At 43.7% G+C, this 24,758-nt stretch overlaps 2 protein-coding genes across 5 annotated transcripts in view; both read right to left on the reverse strand.

Moving 5' to 3' along the window:
* The window catches only part of RXRG (retinoid X receptor gamma), a 43,917-nt gene extending 35,390 nt beyond the window's left edge, over nucleotides 1-8,527 (reverse strand). Inside the window, exon 1 of the mRNA XM_080601618.1 lies at nucleotides 8,405-8,527. The gene's annotated coding sequence lies outside the window, so the exon portion shown is untranslated. The remainder of the gene's footprint in view (nucleotides 1-8,404) is intronic.
* A 222-nt stretch (nucleotides 8,528-8,749) lies between these two features.
* LOC308198718 (E-selectin-like) lies at nucleotides 8,750-20,502 on the reverse strand. Of its 4 annotated transcripts, none has more exons than XM_080601613.1 (16): nucleotides 19,256-20,502; nucleotides 18,917-18,983; nucleotides 18,094-18,480; nucleotides 17,226-17,333; nucleotides 16,105-16,290; nucleotides 15,508-15,693; nucleotides 14,858-15,043; nucleotides 14,330-14,515; nucleotides 13,802-13,987; nucleotides 13,274-13,459; nucleotides 12,627-12,812; nucleotides 11,870-12,055; nucleotides 10,784-10,900; nucleotides 10,336-10,357; nucleotides 10,155-10,227; nucleotides 8,750-9,804 (listed from the first exon to the last, which is right to left on the reverse strand). In XM_080601613.1, exons 2-15 carry the CDS (start codon nucleotides 18,951-18,953, stop codon nucleotides 10,170-10,172), a joined length of 2,217 nt encoding a protein of 738 aa, XP_080457739.1. In that variant the 5' UTR covers nucleotides 18,954-18,983; nucleotides 19,256-20,502; the 3' UTR covers nucleotides 8,750-9,804; nucleotides 10,155-10,169. The 4 variants fall into 4 exon arrangements, with proteins under 4 accessions (XP_080457739.1, XP_080457740.1, XP_080457741.1 ...); XM_080601614.1 differs by having other exon boundaries at nucleotides 8,750-9,774; nucleotides 19,256-20,159; XM_080601615.1 differs by lacking the exon at nucleotides 12,627-12,812 and having other exon boundaries at nucleotides 19,256-20,164.
* Nucleotides 20,503-24,758: the final 4,256 nt, after the last annotated feature.

Genomic DNA, 24,758 nt, shown 5'->3' on the forward strand with positions numbered 1-24,758 from the left:
ATGAAGAATTTACGCCAGATGTCCCCCAGAATATGCCAGGCAGACTCGGGATTCAGCAGTGGATCCATTTCTAAGGAAACCTTGTTAGGAGGAAAAAAAATGCTGTTGTTTGTTTGTTTGTTTTTGTCAAGCAAGAGGCTGTAGACCTTTACAGATGGAGTCACAATAAAAGCATGCCGTGCAAAGCTTCCTGGGAGCATGTTCATTAGGCCTGATTGCAAATTTGTTTTCAGGTGAAGTTGAAGATGTTGGGTTTAGCTTATACAGCTCCTAACAATCTGGGACCAGCCTGTTTCAAAAGCCAGCCCTTGCCCCAAGCCAGAGCTGACACCAGGGTTTCCCCTGCGTCTCCCTAGGGTGTGGAAGGAGGCGCTGGGAGGGCAAGTGAATGAAGAGTGGAAAATCACCTCCTTTTTTTTGTTTTCAACTTGCATCCTTCCTGCTCCCAAAGGATCCTGGACAAGAGCTCCATCCCTGTCCCAGGGCACAATATAACCCATACAGCCCTTCCTCCTCACACGCTGCAGCATATAGGGACACCACATAGAAGGGAAAACACAGAGAGCTCTGCACCAGAGGTGCACCATGGCGAAGCCATGCTGCAGTGTAATAGGACCAACTTCTCCTTGGCTCTATGCTCTTTAGAAGCCCGTTTTGTAGCCTGCAGGTTGAGCACAGGTCTGGTGGAGCACTGCCAACCACCCAAGTGTTTCATGAAGACCTGAGCTAGACCAAAATTGGTGCCCAGAGAGCAGACAGGAGCTGGGATGATTTGTTATTTCAGATCCGGCACCAATGGGTGCTCTAGCCTGGGGACAGACAGGGTTAGTGTATCAAGGTGTGGGGACGGCAATGCCAACTGGCACCGATTTCCTAGGCAGTGTGTTAGGTAATCACAGACAAACCACAGACCTGACTTCAACACTTCCTCTTTGTTCAAAAATACACAAGCCTAATTAAAAAAAAAAAAATTAAAAAGGCACAAAGCACGCTTTTTGCTCTCCCTCCTTGCCTCTTTTGTTATTCATCACCTCTTTGAAGATATTCCATACCACCACTCCCAACACCTATTCTGGTCACACTTTGTGCTTTGAACCGCTGTTCTTAATTGTTCCTTTTTAACCACTGCTTTTTAAGTAGCTTTGATGGGAAGAAGGGGGAAGGGAAGCGTTAGCAAGATCCAGATCCACTACAGCACAAAACGCTACATCCAACTTGAAAGATTTGTTTAAGCCCCATTAACTTAATTGGGACTTAACGTCTTGTTCATTAGTTGTTTTTGCAGAAAATCCAGAGACCTCCACAATGAACCTGCGTGACTCCAGCACTGAGTCACGGGCACTGCACGAACGTGGTTTGATTGTGTCAAAATCACAGCCTCGGCGCTTCTCCCGTGATCCTCCTTTGTCAGCTACTTTGATAGCGTAGGCTGCTTGTCTATGTTGAAATCAGTTTCACGGGGGCTCTCTGATCTGCCTGTGCACTGCTGTTTTGTTCTAACAGGCACGCAGCAGCTCCGAGGGACTTTGCAAACAATAATACAAACACAGGTGCACTTAGGACTTGCAAACCCTGATTTTAGCCACTTTGCCCGTCAGGTGCCACCGGGCCTAGAAACAACTTACAAACAGGACCAAAGATCAGACCTAATTTTAGTAAGCCTTTGGGCTCTGCGTCCCCTGACTGTGCTTGCTTTGATGAAAGATGATCATAGGATGAAAGGAAGCAGAAACCCAGCTGGCACCTGCTGGGAGGGCAGGGAGAGGGAATCTGGCAGACAGGAGGTTCCTACAGAGATTGCCAACACTACTACATGTCTGTTTTGCTTTTTGGGCAGCATGGCGAATCCAAAGGTGATAAACATTTGGCTTGGCTGGCCAGACAAGATGTGCCCGCATCGGATACTGCACTCTCCCTCCTTGCTTGCTAGCATCTCCGCACCTCTCAAGGCAGCCCCTTCTGTTGTGCTTCAAGTCCCTGAGCTTCAGAGGATCCAGGCTCTGCTGGAGTGAAACATAGGTGGGAATAGCTGCTCCCTTACAAAAGCGGGCTGGCTGGTTGGCTGGGCTCCTCTATACCAGACATTTGGACAACTCATTTCAAATTTCAGTTTGCAGCACAACACAAGGATTTTTATTAGAAGACATGTTCGAACCTCAGGCAGCTTTGAGGTTATTGTAGCGTTTTTAGGACAACATCTTTATTTGCAATTCAATTTCATGAAAAGACAAATCTTTAAACTGGGAGTGATTTTGTTCCCCAAATACTTTCAGTGAGGAAGAGCAAGTCTTTGAAGTGAAAAAGCTTGCTGTTGCCTGAGCACTGAACAAGGTTAGCGAAGATTGTTGACTCTCCTTTGGTTGATTCGAAATCCCAAGGAAAACACTACAGCCCAGTTGTGCTTTTTAGCCAAAGAGCATTTGGAGTGTTCCCTTTTCACCAGTCACAATGCAATTTCTTTCTACAAATACCTAGAGGTTTTACCATGCCATCAAAAGTGCAGGTGAGCTGGCTTGATACACTTATCAGCCAACCACCTGCAGCTGGAACAACTCACTGCCCCTGCAGCAGCAGTCAGCAAGTAACATCCTGGGATGGAGGACAGGCACACAGCTCAAAGATCAGAGCTTTCAAAACCCTCTCCTCACCCCCCCTGCTCTCTCTGGAGAGGAGGGCAGCACATCTGGGCATGAGCACCCGCAGCCCGGGCCCAGCGGCTAGGTTTTATGGAGGTGGTCTGGTTGCTGGGCCCCTTCTAGGGAGGAAGGGGCTGCTGATAACAGGACTGTGCCTGCACTCTATCTCAGAGCCTGGTGCTTACTTGCACCGGAAACAACATGCTAGGAACAATGCAGACCTTCGTGGAAGCTATAGCAATTAGGTTAATGAAGAGCTGGGGCTGTCCCATATGTTTTCTGATCTGTTGTTCTTTGGGTCCCCTGTTGCACCTGTTCCCACAGCATCCAAACACCCTGAAGGCTTGGATTTTCCCACACCAGACACAGGAACAGAAGGACGGCCAACCCAGATCACTGGCACAAGGTGGAGGCATAAATTGTTCAGACTTAGCCACCAGTTATGCCAGGAAATTAAACCTAGTGCTCATCCCTCCAAGCCAGTATTAGAGTAGCTAATAGCCCCAGCGTGGGATTTCTGAAATAGCCACAGATTCAGACACCAAACTACTCCAGCTCGCCAGGACCTGCAGACCCAACCCCAGGGACTCCTTGGAGCATCCCTGCAGCCCCCCAGATCCCTCTCAGAAAGCCCCTGCTTTTTGCACAGGCTTGCAGTGCAGAGCACCAACCTCCACCTGCAGCGCCATCCCTCTCAGCCTGGGACAGGGGTTTGGAGTAGGCAACTTCTTGGGGCCCCTCAAATCCTATTTCCCAGGATCCTCTGACAAGTTTTTTCCCCAGGTGCAAGCTCGGGGAAAAAGCTGCCCTTCAGAGCTAGCTTTGCTCATTGCAAAGTCCAGGGGAGTCCACGCTCCCCAAACCCCTCAAAGACAGAGGGTCCATCCCTGCCCAGTGCACTTCTCTGAAGCACAATCACCTTCCAGAGCTACGCTTCAACGTTGACGTGAAAGCAGATAATCTGTTTGCCATTTGCAACCATCCCCAGCTCATGCTGGAACATGAATAAAGTGCTTGAAAAGTCCCCAGAGACCCTGTCGCCAATTTCCATCACCTGCCAGACGGCACAGACTTGCTCCCACAGAGCAGACAAGGAAGGATGTTGTGAAGAGTCATTCACCATTTAATGGGCCAAGAACCAAAATCTGCAAGGAAACAGGAAGTAAAAGTGACAAAACAGAAGCAATGACCAGCCTGGTGTGCGTGTGCACGCAGGAACGCGTGTGTGTTATTAGCTTCCTCTGGCAGCATCTGAAACACTTTTGTCAGTGCCTGAAGGACCGCCTATGAATCTGATGCAGCCAAACTGAACAAATGCTGCCTGCAGTCTGGAGAAAATAGTAATCTGTCTGACTTGTTCTCGGCACTTAACGTGCATTCAATGAGCCAGATGCTTGTTTGTAAGTAATTACAGTTCCTTCACAAGAAACTTCTTATGTCCAGTAGGTTTTTAAAATCTGGATTTTAAAATCAATGTTTGAAAAGACGGATCTTTTAACCTTCTGGTGTGTCAGCTGGGATTTTACACCACTCTGCACATAACCTAAACCCTCTATTCTGGCAGGGCAAATGAAACAGCACTGAATATTCCTGAAGAAAGAGCTAAGAGAAGGAACAGAAAACTAACCAGGCCGATCTGTACCGACCTCAGCAGTGATATCTACCTGCCCCAGTTCAAAAGAGCAGAGTGACAAATGTGTCCAGATGAACAGCTGGCCTGGCTCTAGTGCAAATAAACCACCAGCCTGAGCAAACTCTGCATGAAGAGGATGTCTGAGTAGCGCGTGCAAAATGCACTGTGGCTTTGCCAATTACTACGCAATGCAAACTGCCACTGTTTCCTCCAAAGGCACACGGTGAAGGTCTCTCAACTCTACCTCAGGCCCTGTCCCCGCCAAACTTGCAGGCACTCTGTAGGCTTAATAATTCGGCCTCTGTCAAATGGTGTGGCAAGTGGTCCGTGGATTAGGAAGGAAACAGTATCCTCTGCTACATCTGGTTGTTTGAAATAGTTTTGCCTTGCCAAAAGTGAATAGCTGTGAAGTAGCAAAAATCTCCTCTGTTCTCTGATGCTGACCCAGCAGTTCCTAACTAACCTGCAGGGCTTCTCTCTGCTGCCTTTGAGGGTGATCTAGATCAGACTCCAGCCTGGGAACAGCTCTGCGATGCAGACAGCATTCCCTGCTCTCCTCCCTGACCATCCCAGAGCCCCCGGCACGAGTTGTGACAAGGAACATCTTGAGGATGGGGTAGAACCCTATCCGTCTGTCTTAGGGTTTCTAGGATCACTCCCATTGCCTTTTTGCTAAAATCATATCGCTTCTCCATGGCGCATTTTGTTATTCATGTGAACCTAGCATTTCATCACGTCTGATTTTTATGTTATCTGGATTGTTTGCACTGACGCGCGATAAGATGAAGTGGGGACATCACAGCTCCATGCAGCATTGGCTGCGCTGTATTTCCCTCTTGGTTTAGGCCAGGCTGGGCTTGATTTCCCAAGATCCCAAAGAAAAAACATCCTGCCTGATTGCAGCCCCTCCTTTCCCAGAAATTGCTCTGTAGAATAAGCCCTGAACAAAGTGTTTCCTGTCTTCTGTTTAACCCTTTTCCTTCTACCCAAGTGCTCCATGACCCAGGCCTGCTCCAAAAGGCATGGATTTAGCACAACTCCCTCCTCCTGCCCACTCAAAAGCTGTCAAAAGCCCAAAATGACAGCACTAGAGTGCCAGAAGCAAGCAAGTCACCTGCAATTTCACACCTGCCATCGCTGCTTTCATGGCAGCTGGTGAGGCGAGAAGTTGATGAAGGTCCCACTTGGCCCAGGCTGAAAGTCAAAGCAACTGTTGGGCTTTTCAGGGAATGTCCTTCCCTGAAGTGGGAAGGCAGGTAGAAAACCTGCTGGCAGCTGCCCGGGGGCATCTGTTGCCTTGCTGAGGAGGTGTCTGTGCTTTTTTTGCACACCGACCTGTTCTTGGCAGCAGTTTTCCTGAGCTGGAAAAAAACATTGGCCATCATCAGCTGTGGAAGCACTTTCTGGGCTGTGGATTTCTCTCACCACTGGAGCCATGGCTGAATTGTGCTGGCCAAGTCTGCCTCCCTCCTAGGCAAGATTTAATAGCACCAGGTGAGTAGCAGTAACAACCCACCCATTTTGACTCCACTGGCTGAAGCTAACCTGCAATGTGCTCATTTCACCCTAGATGCCTGCATGGGAGGGGCTGTAAACCAAGCTGCAGAACCCCATGGTATGACTGCAAATGTTGCAGGCTGGACTGCAGCGCTTGCTGTTCTGCCCTCTACTGGGCTTTTTCTGCCCAATACCAACAGGAGGTTGGTAACCATATCGGCAAACCTACGCTGTACTTCTCCTTTGATGGGAAATATGGCTCCCAGGGAGCATGTCGTATGTTTTTGTGTGTCTCTGACAGCTCTAGCACTCACTGTGGCAACATACTCCTCCAGACCCATGGGTTGAACACCCCTCACCATGTACCCACCACCAGCCCTACATTAGCAGCGTGCTCAAGCCAAGAAGCAGCAGCCAGTCCCCTGCAAGAACCAGAGGAATCCAAACAGGAGCGAGACAGAAAACAGACTCACAAAGGCCTGAGTATGTTGCGTTGCACAGACATTAAATGTCGCAGTCTGGCCTCCTGGCCCTAATATCCTCTGACAGCTCCCAGAGCAGGAGCTGAACAGGTTAGTGATTTGTTCGTGACTCCAACTCCTGCAGAAGCTACTGCTTCAAAGTCCCTGCTGCCAGTCCTCTGCAAAACACGCAAGGAGCTGCAAAGACTCGCAGTCTCCGGAGCCTGTAGAAGAGACCTACCTTTGAGAGCTAAGAACCAGTGGCCAAATGCTGGGTCTAGTCCAGCCTTTGAAAACCAGAGCTCTGGAAGGCAACTTCAGCCAGGTCCTGGTAAATGACTGCTTGTTTGATGGCTAACCATTTGTGAAAATACAAGGCAAACCCCAATGTGGGCAGGGTTTAGACTGTCCATGCCACCAAAGAGACACCTACCCCAAACCAAACACTACCTGTCTTTGACGCTTTAAGTAAAAGTTTGTTTCTAAGTCCCCTTCCGTTGGGCTGCAGATGCAAAAATCTAAAGCGGCCTGGGTAGCTCAGCTCATCAGGGAAGTGTTAAGTGGTACCACAAAAACCATCCCCTCTCTAAGCAGCAAACATGCAGAGCCGTGAAAGCACACACACACGCCTCCCAGTTAATGTCACCTTCACAGTTTCCATAACTTACAGCACAAGCAGGTATCTGTTCCAAAACAAGATGCCAGGCAAAGCAAGGATCCTGTTCTGAACAATGCCATGGGCCCAGGAAGCACTGAGGAATTTGCGGGAAATAGAACAACAGGAAGTAAGGAAAGTCCCTCCAGCAAAGACTGTGGACTTTTGGTGGTCGCATGGCAGCACACTGTTGATAGGAGCAATACAACAGAGTTACGAAGTGACCGTCTGGCAGCAAACATTCCCATGGCCACTCTTGCCAGGGCAGGATCTAGACAGACAGCAAACAATAGAAGAGCTGAGTTGACAGTCACAGCGATAGAGACATGCTCATTACAAAAACGACTTCCTGAAAACCCTAGAGGCCTGGACACGCCATGTCATCAGAGCTGGCAATTCATATCCTGAAGCAGGAATAAACCATGCCAGAAGGGGACCAAGAACCAATGGACCTGGACAAGTACAGATGGGGGTTTTAACTACACCCTGGAATAATGTTAATTTTGAGGATAGATGTAGCCTGCATGCCACTGGAAGGAAGGGGACCTTCTTTGGGGGGGGGGGAGGGGATCTGTCCTTGGTGATACCTGCTGTGAGAAGAGGAGAATGCAGGACTAATCCTGCCCAAACAGGGTCTCACTCTTGCTGCCTCCAGAAGTCACATGGGATGAACATTTGGAGTGGGATAATTGTCTAGTCTCTTTTCTGGTAGGAAAGGTCCTATAAGATTCCAGGCGAGGTAAAGAAAACCTGCTAGAAGCACCAGCTCTGGTCACCTCCTGAGAGAAAAGCGGGGCTGTCCTGACTGCAGCAGGGTAGGAGCTGTGCTGGCCTGGGCAGCTGTCTCCAGAGGACGCTACAAGACTGTGCATGTAGAGGACAACAACAAGGACAGGCTGGGGGACCCATGTGGTGGTTTAGCTCTCAAAACAGCTCCTGCAGGGATTCAGAGCAGGGCGTTTCGGGCTAATCTCTACGTCCCCTCAGGGAACCTGAAGGATTACTGCTCTACATCTGCTCACACGGTTGGGCCCCACCTTGCCGCCAAGGCCGGGGGAAGCACTGGCAGCCACTGTGTTAATCGGTTTGGGATAAACAGCAACAGGCACTATCCCTCGTGGTGCAGCAACTCCTGACCATCTCCCTTGCTCACTGGCCTGATGGCTTCTCTCGAGTCTTGCCTAGGGCAGGAACGCACCTCATGTTTCCTCAGGGGCTGGCTCTTGGCAGCTGCTACAGAATGCTACAGCACAGCTCCCTTGGCTGTCTCAAGGGCCAGGAAAGAGCAGCTACAGCAGTGCCTGGCCATCAGCAGCACCTGGCCATCACTAGCCTAGGGCAGTCTGGTTATAGCCCAAGCCAGGGTGGGAGTGGAGGCCCCTGGATAGTCACCCCAAATCCCCAGAGCTGTATGTTCACCAGCTAGCCCATGTTCTGCCAGCCCCCACTAACGTCCCAGCAGAAAGGCCTGGGAAAGTCCTGCATGGGTTTGTGCTGTTAACTATGCATCAAGGTCACCTACTTGCTTTTCCTTCTGCTCTCCTCTCCCTCCTGAGCATCTTTCTCTCCAAGCTCACTGCTGGTCCAAGCACCTGCTTTATGGGATGCATCACTGAGCCTTCCTCCTTCCTTTCAGGACCGGGAATGCTGGTTTGGGGTCTAGCTATGACTGTGCTGGCTCCCAGGTAGTCAGTGCCATCTGCCGGCTACTCTTTCCTTGACTGCTATGAAAACATGGAAAGCTGAATAAGCAAGCTCCCCAGACTTCCTTTTTAACCAGTCCTTCCCCCATACCCTCATATTCTGCTCCTGAAACCACATAGCCACAGTGCACATTTAAAAGATGGATGTTTTCAGAAAAGGAGCATTACATTTAAAACATTTTATTAAATAATGTTACAAATAGAACAATACATATCAAATTCCAAGTCAAGCAGATGTTTAATTTATGATAACTTAAACATAACTTAAGACTCATTTAAAGTCCTTTAAGAGCTTTATAAATCATACTTGCTATATATATATATACACATACAAATCTGAGACTTCCATTTTATTTGCAAATTATATGCAGGAGTGTAATCTTACAAACATATCTGACATTTTAAAATGGCCTGTGCCCAGATCAGTGATCAGAGACCTACTCAGGAACAGGTGCTTTAAACATTTGCTGTTAACAGCACAGAAATACCCACAGTAAAAATCACTCAAGAAATTAAATATTTATATATACACACCTGTATTACAGTAATCCCATGGGGATGAGATCATTTCAGATCTACTTGCTGCATTCAGAAACTGAAGTACCTATTACAAGCACCAACATTCCTAGTGCTATTACCAAAAAAGTCCACAAGCTTTCTGTTCTGGGACATGCAGCAGAAACCCAAATAACTGTCCATTTATGTCTGGGACATCATCTTAAAATAAACTGATTTCAACAATAAACCAGATCGATGGCTTCAAAGCAATTCAATGAATGTTTCTTAATCCCAATTATTTTGTTTCTGCAAGTATAACCCATATGTCTCCAGAGAAGGCATCTCCAGCAGTGTAGGAAGTGATGTGAAATAATGCATGTCTTCACCTCACCGAGGTACCTTTGAGTAGAACAGAGGAGAAACCAGCCTCCTCTTTAGGCAGCAGCTTACTATTTGCTCACCATCTGGACAAGAGATGGCAAGCTCCCAGTTATGATAACTACATGACTGAATGCAGACAGTATTTTGCCAGAAGGCCAGAATTTTGCCCTCTGCTTGTTTGTCTTCAATGAAAATACCAGACAGCTTGAGTTCAAAATTTGAGCAATACACAAGGTGAATCATCTTGTCAGCAAGAGGTAAAAACATCTGGACAGCTGCTGATCTGCATGCAGTTTCATTTCCTGAAAACCTGAGACATAAGTAAAGATGGCTTCAATTCCTGCAGAGAGAACAAAATTCCGCTATAAATTAGAAAATTGGCATAGATTTGTATTCTCTCTCATGTCAGAGGAATTTTGTATGCAGCAGGCAGCAAAAATGCACAAAAGTGTTCCTAATGTTATATACAGCTAGACAGGCAACTCAGCACAATCATCCTTTAGGAGCTGAATAACCATTTCCAAATAAATTGACCAGCCTCCTTAGGAACTTTTATGCAATACCAAGATGCATATTAGGTACCCCAAATGCATATTGCTATTTCTGCAAATGTATAGCAATTAACAGTTCTGATGACTTCTGTGATTAAAAGGAAGAGAACTGGGAAGTGTAGCTTTCTTGCATGCTTACCTGAAACACCTGGAGTTAAACCATCTTGCCAGCATGCTGGAAACTGCCTTCAATAGTAAGGCTCTGGCAGCTGCTATAAAACAGAAATGAAAAGTACTTTAGTGATAACTGTTATATATCAAATGGATTTTAGAAAAGTGATTCCAATGCTTTTCATGCTGATTTTTGAGACACAACTTACCTGGAAGGAGTGAATTTCTTTGCTGCAAGAAGAAAGAAAAATATTATCATTTCAAGATGAAAGCCCTCTCATGCAAACTTTATTTTAATTAAAAACTTTTCTGAATATTTGATAAAGAAACATCGATCTAACAACAAATCTCATAGGCAGTTATTACTGTGTTATTAGCCCCGTCTCAAAATCCCACTCACTTTCCCTGGCAGTAATTACTGATGAATAGCTGTTGCTTTCCCCTCCCCTCTAATTATTTTCTTAAATTATTATTTTTTTAAACTTTTGGATGTTTAAATGCTCATCGTAAAGCCAAATGTAGCACATATGCAGGCTTTCTGAAAATAATTTTGTAATTTGTTTAAATGAGCTTTTACCTTTTCAAAAAGCTTTTTGAATCTGGAGGTACCACACACACACAAATCAGGAAGGTAAATAAAACAGTCCAATCTCTTACCTTTTTTTCTTAAACGTCTTGCTAGCCAAAGGAAGAATGATGCTGCAGTCAACACAGAGGCACTTGTGGCTATTAAACCCTCAGAGACATAGTTGACTTGTTTGGCTTGTCCAGAAGCTGAAAGAAAAAAAGTTTCAGTGAGACCAGGATGCATGTGAAGTCTTTGAAACCCTGTTTCTTCCCTTTCCTTGTGCTCTTCGGAAGAAACCAAAACTGCTGCTTGTCACTTGCTTGTTCTATCTCTTGCTGAGATAGGGGACATCCTGTGCATAAGATGAAATGCTACATACCAAAAATTATCCCACCTGTTGCCAAAGCAACGGCAAGGCAATAGGCTAACTATCCCAGGGTCTGTCTAACCTCCAGCCACAAGCTAAAATTTATGCTTTTATTTTTTTTTTCCACACTCTGGTTTATATTGATTCCTGCTGTGGTTTCTTCCTCTTCGAAGAGTTCCACTGAAACCAATGAAATTATTCAAGACTCTAAACTATGCCCAAATAAAGGGGAGTTGAGCTCTTAGCATGTTAAGCAAAGACATTTCATGTGGGCCAAGCATGTGCCTAACTGAGAACAGAGACAGCTCTTACTGCCTTGGATGGGAAGGCAAGGCTGAGACTTTTGCCCTGTAAAATTACAGCCTTTCACAGAAAAGCTCTGTGAGTTTCTTGGGTGAACTGCTCGGCTGAAGACTTATCACACCAACTTTACAAATCTATACTTCTTCCACTGAGAAGCAGACTGAAGAATGCAAAATCCCTACAAAGTTATACTTTTCTAGAAAAGCTCCTTATTTATATGCAAACAGCTCAAGATTAGAAATATTTTATTAAAGAACAAAAAAAATCCCAAAGTCAGGTTAAGGCTTCTGTTATTTTTAAGAAATCAAGATTTCCCAACAAGACCTTCAAGGAATTTTCTCCTTTATTTTCAAGGAACATATTCTGAGATTTCATTAGGCTTTTTTCTTTGTGCACTAGAAGTTCTAACTCACCGGTTGCTGTTATCTTCTCTACCCTTACATATCTCCTTCTCTTGACTAGAAACCTAGTAACACTTTTCTGTGCTTATTCATAGATAAAGTACCTTCACATGTGGGTGGACTGGCACTCCAGTTTCCTGAGCTACTGCATTTAAGAACATGAGAACCACGGAGCTTCCATCCTTCTGAACAAGCGAAGAGGCAGGATGTGTTGTAAGTGAAGTTCCTAGTATCAGGCGAGCAAACCATAGAGCCTTTCTCAGGACGCGTCAGTGCTTCACATTGTACAACTGAAATACAGGAAGAAATGGTTAAGAGTTCTAAAGTGCCTTTCCTGTCTTTGGCCCTACTCTTTGCACTAGTAAAGTACGCTACTTTCAAAGTAATTTGAATTTAGGGTGGAAGCAGTTCACAGAGGCAAAACCAGACATTTTTAAGGCAGGGCAGGTCACAGCTGAAAGCATAAGAACTCTATTACCTCTAACCTCTACTGAGGCCATGATACTACCTTGCACACCCAACCAGGGCTGGAGAGTGACTGAATTTAACCTGGGCCCTCAGGGAATAGGATTTCAGTGTGTTGCACATTGACAAGGAAATATTTTCCAACCCAGTAATTCTTAACTTTTCTTTATTCTTTAACTTTTCTTAACTTTTTTAAAAGTTAAATTCTTTTTTAAAAAGTTTTTTTAAACTTTTTTTTAAAAAAAGTTTTTTTTAACTTTTTTTAAAAGTTAAATTCTTTTTTAAAAGTTTAAATTCTTTAACTTTTAATTCTTAACAGCACAGATGTCTAAGGAATTCAGCATGCTCATGCTGATAGCCCCAAGTGCTCGGGTGGGCAGGGATAAGGAAAGGTACCTTCACAGGATGGCTGCTCCTCAGTCCACTTCCCAGAAGATCCGCACTGCAGTCTGGCTGGTCCTTTCAGGACAAATCCTTCCTCACAAGTGAACGTGCAGTTGGTACCCCAGGTGACATTCACAGAGGGATCGGAGCAGTTCACAGAGCCATGAGCAATGGGTGTTAAGGCAGGGCAGGTCACAACTGAAAGCATAAGAACTCTATTACCTCTAACCTCTACTGAGGCCATGATACTACCTTGCACACCCAACCAGGGCTGGAGAGTGACTGAATTTAACCTGGGCCCTCACTCAGGGGATAGGATTTCAGTGTGTTTCACATTGACAAGGAAATATTTTCCAACCTTGTAATTCTTAACTTTGCATTTTGGAAATGGCTCTGACCACTGTCCTCCTGCCAGGCACTCAGTGCTGGAGGGGCCCTCCAGAATATAGCCCTCCTGGCAGTGGAAATCACAACAGGAGTGACAGACAAGATCTCAAGGGACATGGTCACAGGTCATGAAACCTGGCCAGGTTACAGCCTCACACCTCACAGCTGTAACATACGGATCACAAGAGCAGTCAGCACAGATATCTAAGGAATTCAGCATGCTCATGCTGATAGCCCCAAGTGCTCGGGTGGGCAGGGATAAGGAAAGGTACCTTCACAGGATGGCTGCTCCTCAGTCCACTTCCCAGAAGATCCGCACTGCAGTGTGGCTGGTCCTTTCAGGACAAATCCTTCCTCACAAGTGAACGTGCAGTTGGTACCCCAGGTGACATTCACAGAGGGATCGGAGCAGTTCACAGAGCCATGAGCAATGGGTGTTAAGGAAGGGCAGGTCACAGCTGAAAGCATAAGAACTCTATTACCTCTAACCTCTACTGAGGCCATGATACTACCTTGCACACCCAACCAGGGCTGGAGAGTGACTGAATTTAACCTGGACCCTCACTCAGGGAACAGGATTTCAGTGTGTTTCACATTGACAAGGAAATATTTTCCAACCCAGTAATTCTTAACTTTTCTTTATTCTTTAACTTTTCTTTAACTTTTTTAAAAGTTAAATTCTTTTTTAAAAGTTTAAATTCTTTAACTTTTAATTCTTAACAGCACAGATGTCTAAGGAATTCAACATGCTCATGCTGATAGCCCCAAGTGCTCGGGTGGGCAGGGATAAGGAAAGGTACCTTCACAGGATGGCTGCTCCTCAGTCCACTTCCCAGAAGATCCGCACTGCAGTGTGGCTGGTCCTTTCAGGACAAATCCTTCCTCACAAGTGAACGTGCAGTTGGTACCCCAGGTGACATTCACAGAGGGATCGGAGCAGTTCACAGAGCCATGAGCAATGGGTGTTAAGGAAGGGCAGGTCACAGCTGAAAGCATAAGAACTCTATTACCTCTAACCTCTACTGAGGCCATGATACTACCTTGCACACCCAACCAGGGCTGGAGAGTGACTGAATTTAACCTGGACCCTCACTCAGGGAACAGGATTTCAGTGTGTTTCACATTGACAAGGAAATATTTTCCAACCCAGTAATTCTTAACTTTTCTTTATTCTTTAACTTTTCTTTAACTTTTTTAAAAGTTAAATTCTTTTTTAAAAGTTTAAATTCTTTAACTTTTAATTCTTAACAGCACAGATGTCTAAGGAATTCAACATGCTCATGCTGATAGCCCCAAGTGCTCGGGTGGGCAGGGATAAGGAAAGGTACCTTCACAGGATGGCTGCTCCTCAGTCCACTTCCCAGAAGATCCGCACTGCAGTGTGGCTGGTCCTTTCAGGACAAATCCTTCCTCACAAGTGAACGTGCAGTTGGTACCCCAGGTGACATTCACAGAGGGATCGGAGCAGTTCACAGAGCCATGAGCAATGGGTGTTAAGGAAGGGCAGGTCACAGCTGAAAGCATAAGAACTCTATTACCTCTAACCTCTACTGAGGCCATGATACTACCTTGCACACCCAACCAGGGCTGGAGAGTGACTGAATTTAACCTGGACCCTCACTCAGGGAACAGGATTTCAGTGTGTTTCACATTGACAAGGAAATATTTTCCAACCCAGTAATTCTTAACTTTTCTTTATTCTTTAACTTTTCTTTAACTTTTTTAAAAGTTAAATTCTTTTTTAAAAGTTTAAATTCTTTAACTTTTAATTCTTAACAGCACAGATGTCTAAGGAATTCAACATGCTCATGCTGATAGCCCCAAGTGCTCGGGTGGGCAGGGATAAGGAAAGGTACCTTCACAGGATGGCTGCTCCTCAGTCCACTTCCCAGAAGATCCGCACTGCAGTGTGGCTGGTCCTTTCAGGACAAATCCTTCCTCACAAGTGAACGTGCAGTTGGTACCCCAGGTGACATTCACAGAGGGATCGGAGCAGTTCACAGAGCCATGAGCAATGGGTGTTAAGGCAGGGCAGGTCACAACTGAAAGCATAAGAACTCTATTACCTCTAACCTCTACTGAAGCCATGATACTACCTTGCACACCGAACCAGGGCTGGAGAGTGACTGAATTTAACCTGAGCCCTCACTCAGGGGATAGGATTTCAGTGTGTTTCACATTGACAAGGAAATATTTTCCAACCTTGTAATTCTTAACTTTGCATTTTGGAAATGGCTCTGACCACTGTCCTCCTGCCAGGCACTCAGTGCTGGAGGGGCCCTCCAGAATATAGCCCTCCTGGCAGTGGAAATCACAACAGGAGTGACAGATAAGATCTCAAGGGACATGGTCACAGGTCATGAAACCTTCTAGCCAGGTTACAGCCTCACACCTCACAGCTGTAACATACGGATCACAAGAGCAGTCAGCACAGATGTCTAAGGAATTCAGCATGCTCATGCTGATAGCCCCAAGTGCTCAGGTGGGCAGGGATAAGGAAAGGTACCTTCACAGGATGGCTGCTCCTCAGTCCACTTCCCAGAAGATCCGCACTGCAGTCTGGCTGGTCCTTTCAGAACAAATCCTTCCTCACAAGTGAACGTGCAGTTGGTACCCCAGGTGACATTCACAGAGGGATCGGAGCAGTTCACAGAGCCATGAGCAATGGGTGTTAAGGAAGGGCAGGTCACAGCTGAAAGCATAAGAACTCTATTACCTCTAACCTCTACTGAGGCCATGATACTACCTTGCACACCCAACCAGGGCTGGAGAGAGACTGAATTTAACCTGGGCTCTCACTCAGAGAATAGGATTTCAGTGTGTTTCACATTGACAAGGAAATATTTTCCAACCCAGTAATTCTTAACTTTTCTTTATTCTTTAACTTTTCTTTAACTTTTTTAAAAGTTAAATTCTTTTTTAAAAAGTTTTTTAAAACTTTTTTTTAAAAAACGTTTTTTTAAATTTTTTAAAAAGTTAAATTCTTTTTTAAAAGTTTAAATTCTTTAACTTTTAATTCTTAACAGCACAGATGTCTAAGGAATTCAACATGCTCATGCTGATAGCCCCAAGTGCTCGGGTGGGCAGGGATAAGGAAAGGTACCTTCACAGGATGGCTGCTCCTCAGTCCAGTTCCCAGAAGGTCCGCACTGCAGTGTGGCTGGTCCTTTCAGGACAAATCCTTCCTCACAAGTGAATGTGCAGTTTGTACCCCAGGTGACATTCACAGAGGGATCGGAGCAGTTCACAGAGCCATGAGCAATGGGTGTTAAGGCAGGGCAGGTCACAGCTGAAAGCATAAAAGGCAGCAGACATTAGTCTGGAACAAAGTGAAGTGTTTTTACTTTCCTGAAGCTTAGCAACATATCCGCTGCATAGAAGCGGCTTTAGAAAGGAGACTTACTATCCTGCCATTTCAGAAAGTAGATAGGAGTGGAAAGATCTCAAAATGGAAGACTGACTGTTTTATAGGCAAGGCTGTAAATTCATCTGCAGCTCATGACAGCAGCTAGTTACTATCAAAAGTTTTCCCAGTTTGACTGCTGCTTGGTGATGTACGAGGCTTTTACTTCTTCTAACAATAGCTTATTGTATGCTGAACACCTCAAAAATAGCTATTCAGGAGTACTTGGCCTGATGTGAACAGTCAGACAAGATCATCTCCATTCCCTGTTCTCCACTTAAAGGCAGAAAAGGTTTTCCCTACATCATAGTCTAAACCAGGACTGGGACATTGGCCATTTTATCTCTTCAGGATGAGGGAGACCTGTGTGCTGCAATACAATAGCATCTTCACCAGAGAATTAAAGTAATGGACCAGAATCTCAGTTTGTATCCACTATGAGCTATGTATATGTATCCACAGAGCTATGTATAATGTGGAAATCCCATCTATCATTGTGTTATAAGGTCACCTTTTCATGATAGAAGAGGGGCAGACCAGTCCCCATAAAAATTACAGTATACTGGTTTCAATTTAGTCAGCTCATAGCCTTTTTCACACCGAACTGTGCATGACAAGTTATAGCCAGAGCTCTTCAATGAATGGTTGCACTCAAGATTCCCATGATCAAGTTTCGGTACCTCATCACAAGTCTTAACTTCAAAGAAGCACAAGGTACAGAGTCAGTCTCTTTGGCTAATGAGGCAAATCAAGCCAGACAAACTGAGCACTAGCTAGCATGACCATCTCCCCAGCTGGAAAGGAGGATGAAGTAATCTTACCAAGTTCACAATTCCTCCCATAGAATCCATCTTTACAATCGCAGGTGTAATTGTTAATAGTCTCGTTGCATTTCCCATTGCCACTGCAGGTAGACTCGTTGCAAGAAGCTGCAAAAAAAAATTCAATCAAATAGAATCAGCAATGGCCACTACTGAAACTTGGTTGGTGCTTCATTTATCTTTCTGGAACTAAACGAGCACTTTGTACAGCAAAAGAAAGTCAGGGAATTTTGCTACATAAGGCTATCCCGTCATTTCACAGAATCATTTCAGAAATCAATAGCTTTGACAAACTAGCTCACAGGGAAAGAATTCCACTGGCTGGAAACTCCATGACCACTTGTTCTCAGTTATTAGCAATAATTAAAATGCAAAAGGAACAATATACTATGGGGTATGCAGAAATCCTCAGAGACATTCTTCATTAACTCACCACAGCTCTGATTTGGCAGATATTTCACTTAGATTTATTTTTTGACCTATCAAAAAAATAGCCATCTCTACACAAATCTAAACCAGTGTTCTGTAGTTAGCAGAGAGAGACAGATGCCTCCAAAAGGACAATTCTCATCTAGCTCAGTCACCTACTTCAGAGTAGGATCAGTCATCTTCTGGAAGAGCCTGTTTCTCTCCACTGATAATGGAGAGGGTCTAATAACTCCCTTAGAAAAGATGTATGATATTCTGGGAGCTAGAAGGTAGGTGAGATCAATCCAGCTCTTAGAATAAGGTCAACCTCAGCTCTGTAATGATAAATGTACTGGTGTTTACAGGGTCAGGTAGTTAGTATGTAAGGCCAGGTTAAACAACCCATCCCGCTATCTCATCTCCACAGGAGCTCACTGAAAAGGACTTTCTGATACCATACCTCTATAGCACAAGGCGACCTTCTTTTTGTCACAATTCTGATCATTCCATTTGCCATCATCCTTCCCTCTTTTGATGTAGATTTCAACACAGTTCTCATTGTTTCCTGTGTCATTTGGCTCACCGGCAGCCCAGTTTCCATCATCATCTCCCAGTGGTTCGTTTGTTCCTACCCAGGTCCATTTACCATTAATTTTTCTGATTCCAATCCAGTAGTAACCCGGATTGGAGGGTAAGATTTCATTGAGATAGTCGTTTTCGCTCTTATTCTGAATGGTAACCAAGTTAGTGTGAAACGTTTTGCACCACTGCTCTGCTTTATCATAGGTCATGTTTGTATCTGAATAATTGTATGTCCAACCATTCACCCCCTCCAGTATTGTAAGCCCTGGAACAAAAAGATGGCAAAAAGTTGCTATCAGACTTTTTCCCCTCCTTCTCTAGGATAGGATCCATAAAGCTCTACAAATATTGCACATTTGTCAATATCTGAAACTGCACAAAGTTAGCAGCAATTATTTTATAAATGATTAATCAGCAAGCTTCAAATCAGGTATGTCACCATCAAGCATAGCAACTTACTTCAGCCTGTGAAACTACGTCTGTTTACACAAAGCTCTGCAGACTTCGTAGTAAATCATAGGAGCCAATTACATCTCTGACAGGTAAGCAGGGTAACATGCCATTGTAGCTACTGCTTTCTACGGGAATCTAGCCTCAAGCTAATTAGGTCACATTCAAAAAAAATCTGCTTAATTCTGAGCTTAAACCCAAGCACACTGACATTACCACCCATCTAGTTTTCTGCAGACATATACACTTACCATAAGCAAGGAGAGAGAGGAACCACAAGCAAGTCATGTTTCTGAGTTTTGTCTTTTATGCAGATGGCTATGAAAGATCAAAGGAACACATTTGTACAGAACATACACTGCTTTTTTACAATTCAGTATAAAATATCATCCACTTAATCTTTTCTGCATTTAAACAATCATTCTCAAGAATTAAATAAGACAGCAGTTCTTGGGAGATTAATCATCTAAAACAGTTCTTAACATCAAGATAGTTTTTAAATAGCTTTTTAAAAACTAACAGAATTCTACCTATCCAGTCTTCCTCTAGCTGAGCAATGAAATATAATAAAACACTCCATATATACTCACAGGTGTAGTTGTATTGGTCAGGTGCTATAGAAGTCCTCTAATATTTAGCAGGGACTGCTGAATATTAGTTAGCTAAACTCCTGAATATGGACTTGAAGATTCAACTCAAAGCGTCCAGACTCTGTACCCCTTGCCTTTACTCCTGCCTTTTATTCTCTCAGCCAGCCTGTCCTTCATGGTACGGGAAATCCCGCATAGAAAAAAAATTCTTGGAAAACCCCAGGATCACATCCTTACAAATTAAGCTTGATGTTTCCCCTTGCCAATCAACCCTCCCACAAAAACTTGCCGTGCTGACAAGCTGCCAAGTGCTGGATTACAGTTTTACTGACAGAAGCACACAATTCCAGGATATCAGGAAAGAACAAGAAGAGTTTGCTGCATGAGTAAGCAGATTCCAACTTTTCTCCTAGAAAGTTTTGCACCCAAGAGGTACCAGCTCTTTGGGCATCTCAGTAAAAAAGGCACTGACATCAAAAGCTGGTTAACTAGTTTGAGTAAAAGATGAAAATTGCAGCACTGGGCAAGCCCTTCCTTGTGGATCACAGCACGCTGTGCAAAGTTCCCATCCGTGGTGAAGTTCACCAGCTCCAGATTTACTAGTGGTCATACAGGGTCTTGTTTGCAATATAAATTCAGTTGCTGATAACGGTGAAGCTCAGAATGCAGGCTTCGCTTTGACCTTGGACAACGTGCTCCGATATCCTCATCTCAACAGAGCTACAATTCCTGACCAGGTGCATGCCATATTTCAGGAGGACAAGACAATACGCTAGTCATATACTGAATTCATGCACATTGATTGTGGATACACTGATGAATTACACCACTGCGTAATGCAGTCACACAGCATCCATGGCATGAGGCACACGCCTGAGTAGTCACAGACACTGCCATAGCTGGTTGGTAAGCAGTCACAGGTGACGCAGAGTGCACCTGAGAAGGCAGCAAGCACAAGGATCACTAAGTCCTCATACAGTAGCCTTCCAGCTGCACCACTCCACCATCCTCCTGCACGCCTTCACATATATGCCACAAAGGTGACAAGGTCACTGACTTCCCACACTACATACAACACTACTCTCGACTGTCCTCACCTAAGAATCTTTCTGACCCCTCTTTGTTACAGGAGGTCCGCTTGTACTCCAGCAGATGGCCCAGTTGCCAAATCAGTGCTCCAGGCACAAAGATTCACCCATAGGGGTAAGGTTTAGCGAGGCTCAATGCTGAAAAGTCTCAACAAGCACCATCAACAATAGGACGACGCAGGGCATCACCTACTTCCTATCTGTAAAATGGTTACAGTTTATAAAGTACAGGTTGAAATACATATTTTGGAGGCTCAGCCTGTATTTCCAGAATGAAGTGAATGGCTACTGGACCCCAATTTAAGATGTCAGGTGATGTCAATTTCCCAACCAGTACTATGGAGGTATTATTTCACTAGCTCAACATGTGCACCATCAGCATCACCCTGGCACATACCGTACTGCACTTCACCACACTAGCATCCTAGCAGCAACTGATTGGCTTGAATGTGCACTTCGTTATTCGGGTTCACAACTGCTCAGCTTCACACTGTAGATCAGTTCCTCAGCACGTATGAGGGAAGGAGGACTGTCATTTGGTCTTCCAAAAGCATTATTCCCTTTTATTAACCCATGCCCTTAGGGATGGTGAGGGATATGACAGATCCCCTGCACATCACACTGTCAGACCATAGGACACAAAATGGTCTCCATTATCTATTAGATTGGATGCATGTAGGGTATCTGTAGGCTATCTTCTAGGGTAGGCATGTAGGGTATCTATAAGAAGCACACCTACTTCAGCAGATCTTTTCCTCAAAACTAGGACAAGGCATAGCACATTCTCTTTAAATTCAGCATAACAAGTGCCCTAAGAATGGAAATATATCAACCTATTTCTAAGTGAGTTATGTGAAGATATGCCTTTCAATACCAGCTGACATCTACCAGCACTCTATTCCACCTGGAGTTGGTGATGGTAAATATTACAGCAGAACAGGTAGATCAGGTAAAGGCATAAAGTAATTTCAAGAACTGGCTTTTCCTTTTGTTGAAAAAGTGAAACATTTGTGAACACCCATAGCTTCATAAATCTCTGCCTATTAAGAGAAGGCAAAGGAAAGAGAACAGAGTAAGCAGTATACTCTAAAACAGCACCACTTCGTATCAAAATACGAGTTTCCTAGAAATTGCAATGAAGTCCTTGAAAGCCTGTCAAAATCAGCTACCGATTATTAGAGTGAGAATTAAAAAGAGCATACTGAATATTTGCAGGGAGAGGCAGATGTGAACTAGCAAAGCTAGAATCAGACATGCCATCAAGAAACTCTGAAAAGTTGAGGTTAACTCCTGGCTATTCTACAGCCACATTCTGTGACCTCAGGCCTGGGCCAATTTCTTATAACAACCAGACTTCCAGAGACTTACAGTTAGCATCAGGTCAGAACTGATTTCTTTAGCCTCAGCTGCTCATCTGGAAATTGGGAATGAAAACACTTCTTGTCTGCCAACCTGTCTGTCAGTGTTCTTCAGACTGTAAACTCTAACAGACTGGTACTTTTAATGCATCTGTACAGTATATCACACGGCAGGGCAAAATTCCATGGGGTTTGTGTTATCCTAATACTATTATACTAATGATAATAAGTTTTGATAGAACAGCTATTTTCTTCTCCTAAAATATTAATCAGGTGTTATAGATGTAGACACGGAAGAATTATAGACAATTCCAGAGAAGTTCCTATCCCCTCCAGAGCCAGAAGAGGGAAAAATAATTCACCTCTTCCTGGAGATTCACTTTTTCAAACTGTGTTACAAGCTTCCTACTGGTAAATGCTCATCCTTCTCATGGCAGAGGCTCTGAAGTTGAGTTGAAGAAACTGTATCAGAATCGCTTTACCAGTGGAATCTCCGGGGGAAGGAAGAGAGGGTTTCACAGTTTACAATAGTCTTCCTTCACAAGGACTGTCTGGGACTGCATGTCTGCAGCAGATAAAGACAAAAAAAAAAAAACACAAGCCTAAAAGCAATACGTCTGTAAAAACTCCAGCCTAAAAAAAGACTGCCTCTTTTTGTTGGCAGCATTTCACTGTGCATCACTGACTTGGGGCTCTTTTTGGTTTTTCCCAGGGAATTCTGCCATCCACTGATTATATTTTTAATCTTCTTTTAATGTAATGGAAGACGAATACAAACAAATTTTTCAGAAATAAAAAGCATGAAAAGTACTTAAAGACACACAACTCAGAGGTTTAAGTCTCATTAAAGTTAAAAGTACTTAAAAAATTCAACTCCATTGTTGTTCGGGAAGACTGGGATTCCTGTGAGCTAAAGATCATACTGAATCCTAAGTTACACAGATATTTCAGGAAAAATGTAACTCTGACACAGTTGTCTAGTTTAAACTGCAGGTATTCAAGCTAGAAATGCCATCCAGCCTGCCTTTTAACTGGTTTCCATGTTCCAGATTTATTTTCTTTTCATCATTATTTCACACTTGCATTTTTTCTTTCTTTGGCAATCAATTTGAGAACACAACAAAGAACTTCATTTCTTGTACTGCACTGGGGCTGGTTGTAGTTGTCTGCTCGCTCCCAGCCTGTCCTAAAAAATGCTCAACACTTCTTGTTCTTATACATACCAGACCTTCATTTCCACAAGTGAAAGCCTAGCTTCTTCAAAGTGAAGGGGAATACTCCAGATCATCTCTTTTCTGTTACAGATAGAAGCATCTATCAAGGATTATCTAATGACAACTGATTTTCTACTAGGAAAGCTTAGCTGATAACCCACTATGGGACAAAAATGCAAGGAAAGGCTATATACACATATTAGGAATAAGAGTAACTAAAGCCGTTCAGGTCTGCTATTTAAAGAGAGAGCCACTGACAGAGGACACGTCAAATGTCATTTCTTTCTGTACAGAGAAAGGTTAACAGATACTCACTACAATAGTGTTGTGCACTGGGAAAAGAGAACAGATCAGAGTATGGCAAGACTGGAGTGAAGACTCTACATTTGTTGTGTGCAATCAAATTAGTGTTCAAGGATCCAACGAAGTTTTCTCCAAACTCTCAGTAATTACCTTAGAGCACGTGGAAAGGTGTCAGATGGCTGGTGAAAAGCAAATATTGCCTCTCTACACCTAGAAGTTAATTACAAGCCAGGTTCTCCACACAACCCCCCAGAAAGATACTAGAACTTCACTGGAGAAATATTAAAGAAAAAAACTGAAAAATAAGTATACTAAGATCTGCCAATAATAAAAGAATCATATCAATTTTCTCGACAACTATCTAGTTTTGTTTGTAGTTCAAGGCTACAAAACAAAAACAAGCAGTGTGCTATATATTGCTGTAATCAAAACACTTAATACTGTCCCAGGAGACGTTCCTACAAGCAAGTGAAATAGGGCTAGCTGAAATTATCATAAAATGAGCATGCAAGGCATTTAACCACTACTTGAAGGGCAGTTTTTCAAAGATCACTGTCAGTCTCAGGGCTGTACAAACGAGCTGTGCAAGGGCTTATGCTGAACTTAACTTGACCTAACATGCACTGGATTGCAAAATATCTTCTGAAATACTCAAATTTTGCAGACACCAAGATCTGAGGAATTGCAAGGGTTCCAAAGGACCAATGTAGATTCAGGATGATTTGATAAATTAGAAACATGATCTGAATAAAATGAGGAAACTCAATAGAAAAAAAACAAAACACTATTTTCAAAAAAACAAAAAACAAAAAATAGCAGCAAACTCGGAAATCACTGGCTAGACAGGAACATTGTAGAAAAAGAACTAGCTCTTACAACAGCTCACAAACAACATAAAACAAACTTAACAATTTGTTGTCATTTTTAAAAACAGGAAATGCTGTTCTGGTATGTAACAACAAGAATGTTCTAAGACAAATATTGCAATTACTCCATCCAATCTGCCATTGCCAAATCTTAACTGTTGTATTGCACCTGACCTTACAAACTGCAGTTTTAAGAAGGTACGGGCACTTAATATACAATCAAATCCTGAGCAAGACAGCTGATACATTTATGACATGAGCAAAGTTTTATTTATTCTTTTTTAGAAGAGAATTGATGACCATCTGATACACTCCTGATACCCTGCACTATATTCAAACAAAAAAGTTTTTTAATTAACTTACTTACTGATTTTATTTCTTACAGACATCCTTATTTTGCTTGCTTCCCTGACAATACATGCACATGCTTGCTCGCTTGAATTGCGAGCATATTGCAAGTGATCTAATCTGAATGCATTGCAGTTTCAGGAATGCATGTTCAGAAAATATGGCCTACCTGTAAAAACTGAAGAGAGTTAACCATTATAACACCTCCAGCCAAAAAAACAAAAAAAGAACGATAGATGAAACGTCTACATGATCTACTACCTAGAAGGTGTTTTAGAGTGCTTAGGAGGAATGCAATGAACGTTTCTTTATGTCCACTTGGTATA

Source organism: Anser brachyrhynchus, assembly GCF_964034855.1.
Source record: "Anser brachyrhynchus genome assembly, chromosome: 8".
Classification (NCBI taxonomy): domain Eukaryota; kingdom Metazoa; phylum Chordata; class Aves; order Anseriformes; family Anatidae; genus Anser; species Anser brachyrhynchus.

What these genes read in the sequence shown, in the direction of transcription:
- LOC308198718 (XM_080601613.1), bottom strand. Translation starts at nt 18,953, where the DNA reads ATGACTTGCTTGTGGTTCCTCTCTCTCCTTGCTTATG. An exon ending in GGAGCAGCCATCCTGTGAAG is followed by an intron (nt 13,988 to 14,329) that starts GTACCTTTCCTT and finishes TTATGCTTTCAG; the next exon opens with CTGTGACCTGCCCTTCCTTA. An exon ending in GGAGCAGCCATCCTGTGAAG is followed by an intron (nt 13,460 to 13,801) that starts GTACCTTTCCTT and finishes TTATGCTTTCAG; the next exon opens with CTGTGACCTGCCCTTCCTTA.